General features: G+C 40.8%; 1 protein-coding gene across 1 annotated transcript in view; it reads right to left on the bottom strand.

Annotated features, from left to right (window-relative positions):
• Nucleotides 1-4,204, bottom strand: part of LOC117450045 (heterogeneous nuclear ribonucleoprotein L-like) — a 28,777-nt gene extending 24,573 nt beyond the window's left edge. Inside the window, exon 1 of the mRNA XM_071204787.1 lies at nucleotides 3,931-4,204. Within this exon, the coding sequence (XP_071060888.1) occupies nucleotides 3,931-4,116 (186 nt within the window). The 5' untranslated portion in view covers nucleotides 4,117-4,204. The remainder of the gene's footprint in view (nucleotides 1-3,930) is intronic.
• Between the last annotated feature and the right edge of the window lie 1,735 nt (nucleotides 4,205-5,939).

Below are 5,939 nucleotides of genomic sequence, written 5' to 3' on the forward strand. Positions count from 1 at the left end.
AGACCAAAGAGCTGTCAAAGGACACCAGAAACAAAACTGTAGACCTGCAACAGGCTGGGAAGACTGAATCTGCAATAGGTAAGCAGCTTGGTGTGAAGAAATCAACTGTGGGAGCAATTATTAGAAAAGGGAAGACATACACGACCACTGATAATCTCCCTCGATCTGGGGCTCCACGCAGGATCTCACCCCGTGGGGTCAAAATGATCACAAGAACGGTGAGCAAACATCCCAGAACCACACGGGGGGACCGAGTCAATGACCTGCAGAGAGCTGGGACCAAAGTAACAAAGGCTACCATCAGTAACACACTATGCCACCAGGGACTCAAATCCTGCAGTGCCAGACGTGTCCCCCTGCTTAAGCCAGTCCATGTCCAGGCCCGTCTGAAGTTTGCTCGAGAGCATTTAGATGATCCAGAAGAGGATTGGGAGAATGTCATCTGGTCAGATTAAACCAAAATAGAACTTTTTGGTAAAAACTCAACTAGACGTGTTTGAAGGAGAAAGAATGCTGAGTTGCATCCAAAGAACACCTACTGTGAAACATGGGGGTGGAAACATCATGCTTTGGGGCTGTGTTTCTGCAAAGGGACCAGGACGACTGAGCCGTGTGAAGGAAAGAATGAATGGGGACATGTATCGTGAGATTTTGAGTGACAACCTCCTTCCATCAGCAAGGGCATTGAAGATGAAACGTGGCTGGGTCTTTCAGCATGACAATGATCCCAAACACACCGCCCGGGCAACGAAGGAGTGGCTTCGTAAGAAGGATTTCAAGGTCCTGGAGTGGCCTAGCCAGTCTCCAGATCTCAACCCCATAGAACATCTTTGGAGGGAGTTGAAAGTCTGTGTTGCCCAGCGACAGCCCCAAAACATCACTGCTCGAGAGGAGATCTGCATGGAGGAATGGGCCAAAATACCAGCAACAGTGAGAACCTTGTGAAGACTTACAGAAAACGTTTGACCTCTGTCATTGCCAACAAAGGGTATATAACAAAGTATTGAGATGAACTTTTGTTATTGACCAAATACTTATTTTCCACCATAATTTGCAAATAAATGCTTTAAAAATCAGACAATGTGATTTTCTGGATTTTTTTCTTCTCATTTTGTCTCTCATAGTTGAGGTGTACATAGGATGAAAATTACAGGCCTCTCTCATCTTTTTAAGTGGGAGAACTTGCACAATTGGTGGCTGACTAAATACTTTTTTTCCCCACTGTATGCACACTACACTGTAGCTATGCACACTACACCGTATCTATGCACACATGACAATAAAAGCCTTGAAACTTGAAACACTTGTGTTTTTGCTAAGTCCGGCCTTCGATCCATCCCATAATGGCCGGTCTTGGCTCAGTCAAATTAATGGAGAGGATATAACTCTCAATTTTAGCACATTTTACAACTTCTAGGACCGAATGTAGAATACAAATGTTCCGCTAATCTACAGATGTCTCTTTCTATCTGTAAAGCATTCAATTACTTGAAACTTGTTAGACCGTTTTATCCAAAGCGACTTACATACATTCAGTGATGTGGGCAATGAGCAATTTGGGGGGAAGAGTCTGGCCCAGGGACTCATGGATTAAGTATGCATTTTCAATGTCATTCATTTCTTGGGGGCTTGGTTAGGTATCTTGCCCGAAGACACATTGACATAGCGATGTGTCCCTCCTCTATTGTCTCATCTTGTATTACTGCCTGTCTTTGTTGTTGTTGTCCTGCCTTTGGAAATGGCTTCGCTGCCCTGATTGTACCTGGGTAACCTTAGTTAATTAGTCTCTTGTGTGTTTCCCATGTGTCTTTGTTAGTCTGTCGGCGCAACCAGTGAGCAGTGGTGTGTTTCCGTTGAGAGAGTTCTCTTCTCGTGTTTTGAGTTTCTGTTTCTTTTACCTTCCTTCTTTGTCATCGCTTGCCTACCAGACCGACTGCCTTTGGACTTCTTTTTTTTGATAAATAACTGCAATTATCTCTTCTGCTGACTGCAGTTTGGTCCAGTTCCTGCTTGCTTCAGTACAATCTGTTTCCCATGATGCTCTCTGTCTGTCTGCAGAGCGTACACTGATCTGCTGAGGAGGGGAGGAAACTGTTTGATAAGACTTCAATACAGTCTCCTACCTCCTCCAGTGTGTCAGGATAAAACACACACACGTAGACGCCTCACAGTGAAGGAGTGTGTTGTTCTCAATGCTAGGTATTCACAGCTGCTGAATACATTTAAATGTACCAACCACTGCATTGCACAAATCTGTCTGTTGACGTGTGCAGCCTCCCATGCAGCCCTGACACCTTAAAGCTATCTTATAAAACGTCTCCACATCTAATTGTTCCTCCATTTTAATTTGACTCTATTCAGTTTTAAGTGTATACGATAAACCTTTCAGATTTTGGAAATGTGTAACTATATATTTGATCTGATAAGGATAAACATGCATGACTGAGTCCAGAATAAATGTCCTAACGGGTAGAATAAAGTAAATGTTACATATACTGTATGTGATCTTCCTAAGATCCTCATATGTTTATTGTACGTATATGTTTCTCTGTCTCTAGATTGCCGTGTTCAGTGTGATCTAACATGAACACTAACAAGGTCACAGACTGACTGATAAAACAGGCCCATGTAATAAAGGTGGAAAGATGGTCTAACTTCCTGCTGATTTCAGCCACTTCCTGTCACTGGCAGAAACTCAAAGAGAGACCTTAGTGCCGCAACGAGTAGAGGATCAGAGCCAGATAGTAACATTGAATAAACAGCAGACACAAATGACGTGTTAAGAGCTTGATATGAAAGATAATACTAATACATATATCAGTCTGGCCTATACACCTCTGAGCATCTGTAATGAAGCTCATTTGAGGTGTAGTGTGTAAGACACGGCCAGATTTGAGTTAGGTACGTGGCAAACAAGAGACAAGGTTATATTATTTTTATTTGTCTTCCACAGATCCAACCCTTCATATGAAACCAAACACGCTCCAGTTTCAAGCAAACTAACTCAATTTTAAAATGATATTCTACTGACTTCTCCTGTTGCCTTGAAAAAAAGTCCACCGCAGTAAAAGGACTCCCTAAGAACACATCGAGGAGGCTGAAGACCAAGTTCATTATAACAGACTGAACATTTTGAACAAACAAATTCAAGTTTTACTTCGCCTCTCCTTTACTTACACTTGAGCTACTATGGGCAATGCTAACCTGAACATCAGAGGGAATTTGTGCTTCAGTTTATTGCTCAACAACACTGTGTGTCCACAGTGTGTCCACTTGTGGACACACTGGAGTCAAACCGCCAAACTTGTGACGATGTCAACATCAAAACCTTCTCTAACCTCATTCAAAAGACAACCTAAACTGGCTAAAGTTGGGAGCAGGTAGTGCTGAACCCTGTCATTTCTAAATAAACTGTGTTTCTGCTGCTTACTGGGTCACTCCATCGCCCTTCTTGAAGGCCTTATGGCTTCACCACAAACAGCTTCTGTTTGTAAAAAGAAGGTTTTAAAACTACTAAAGAATCACCGGCAAGCTTCTTTAAAACCTCTTCCCTAAAAGACCCACTGTGACATACCTTGGAGGATGACGTATGAGTGTGGGAACCCTGACTTCCTCATAAAGAGTCAGTAAAACAACACAACAGTAAATAACCTCCCCATGAAGAACATCTAGTCTATATGACTATGACTCTTTTCTGTTATTTTCTGCAAACGTGGACCTGTCTTTAATTTCTTCAGTGATTTAAATAGTGAGACATATTCATACATATTGAGTGTATAGGACTTGTAACTGTTTTTCTGTTCTTTTAATCGCAATTCATTCATTGTCATTTAGTGGAAACAAGATTATATTGGAATTATTATATGACACGAGCGTTATTATATTCTAACCATATTTTTAAAAGCAGGATTGATATAAACTGCCCCCCACCTTCCCTCCGGTGCTCCGGCTCCTGCTGTCGGTGGTACCGCTGCTCACCACCGCCTCCTCGGATTCCTCCTCCCCGTCCTCCAGCTCCTCTACGCCGGCCTCCTCCTCCGTGCGGAGCCGCTTGGCTTCCCGGTGGTATCCTCCTTCTCCTTCTCCCCCGGATATGTCTTCTCTGTCCTCCTCCATCACAGTGGGTGAATTCACGGATGAAGATTTGAGGTAACGCGGAGTAAAACACGGTGACACCAACACGCACACACACTACACACACTCTCTCCAAAGATAGGACGAATACACTGATGTGTCACTGCGGTACAAATTCAGGAACGAAATAATACTGCAGTGAAGTGAGTTCTAGGTCGGATATTCGACGCACCAATCTTATTATGAATACCTTTATCCATGCTTACTTCCTTATATTAGTGTAAAATATGCTTACAATTATTATATATGTGCCTTTTGTGTGGCACACCTTTTTGATTACTTATGGATGGTTTATAAATAGAAGTTAAGAAGTACTTTATTTATCCCAAATTGGGAAATGTTTTCGTTGAATTGATTTGAGAACATTATATTATTAGAACATAATTTCAATGATTTTAATATATTCTATGTATTCTATTACAAAGTCAGTGACTCCAAATCTACTCTAGGTATAATAACCACACTATTACACTATAATTAAGACACACTTCTTTTGGTTCGATTTAAGTTATTTATCAGAGTATTTGTATTTAAATTCAGTCATTTTAAGTAGTTTCTTTATTTAAAAGTTCAATTTATTTTCAATAGCGTCCACGTCATGTGACCCAGTGACTCCGAATTGGTGCACAATTGTATTACTGCACTCGATTAACTAAGAAATATTTTTTATTAGATTTAAGTCCACCTTCTTTTTATTCTGTCTTAGTTTTTCATTAGAACGTCTTGATATGTTCAATACCTCTCATGTCATGTGATCTTGTGAATCCAAATAAATCCAGAATATTATTACTACAAATTCAATATAGTACAAGTAATGTACTTTGCAAGACTAAAAAGCTAAAATGGAGCTTATCTGAAGTCTGAACTGAAAGAGAAAATGATGATGCTTCTCTTTCTGCAGACTGTCGCCTCTCTGCAGCTGTTTCCTGCAGGTGGAGGTCAGGTTACCACAGCAACAGCACACCTTGCTAAACGTATTGCACCTCCTCTGAAGAGGGTCACCCACTTTAGACGGGAAACATCATCTGTGAGTGACTAAAGGTTACTTTATATTTTTTAGAAGCCTTTAGTGTTTGAGCTTATTGAAAAAAGAATCAGATGTTAAAGGTGGGGTAGGTAAGTTTGAGAAACCGGCTCGAGATCGCTAGAATTTGAAAATACACAACCAGAGAAAATCTGCCACTTCCTCACAGAGCCCCTCCTCCAACACACACGAACGCGCACATGACCAATGAAGGCACGAGATAAGTTTGTGCCCCGATGGAAGGCTGACAGGCAGGTAGGCCATCCAATCGGATTGGTTGTACTTTTTACAGTATTATGGCTTCTACAGATGAAATGTTTGTATGGATTTATTGTCAAAGCACTTCAGATATTCATTGCTATCGGGATGTTAAGAGCATTCCATGGAATATAACAAAAAGTGTATCTCGAGCCGGTTTCTCAAACTTACCTACCCCACCTTTAATGTAACATCACCGCTTTTTTCTAATCATCGTAATTTATCTTATGTTTGTATGCTGCAAACATTTCCCAAATTGGGTATATATAAAGTACATCTTATCTTATTCATCTTATCTATCAGTTTAAAGATTCATTTAATTCCTCCGTGACAGCTTTGGTCTCAGTTTGAGAATATCAACCGTGATACATCTATACCCAGTCATTCTGTGTTTATCAGGTTCATTGCTTTTGTAATTATGTTTGAAAGGGGCTGTAAATAAAGTGTATTTTTTAGAGTGTAAAGGGATTTGGACTTTTTTTCCTAACACAGTGGGACATCATATGATGACAATAGGCAATCT

The sequence above is a fragment of the Pseudochaenichthys georgianus genome, chromosome 1, assembly GCF_902827115.2.
Source record: "Pseudochaenichthys georgianus chromosome 1, fPseGeo1.2, whole genome shotgun sequence".
Taxonomy (NCBI): domain Eukaryota; kingdom Metazoa; phylum Chordata; class Actinopteri; order Perciformes; family Channichthyidae; genus Pseudochaenichthys; species Pseudochaenichthys georgianus.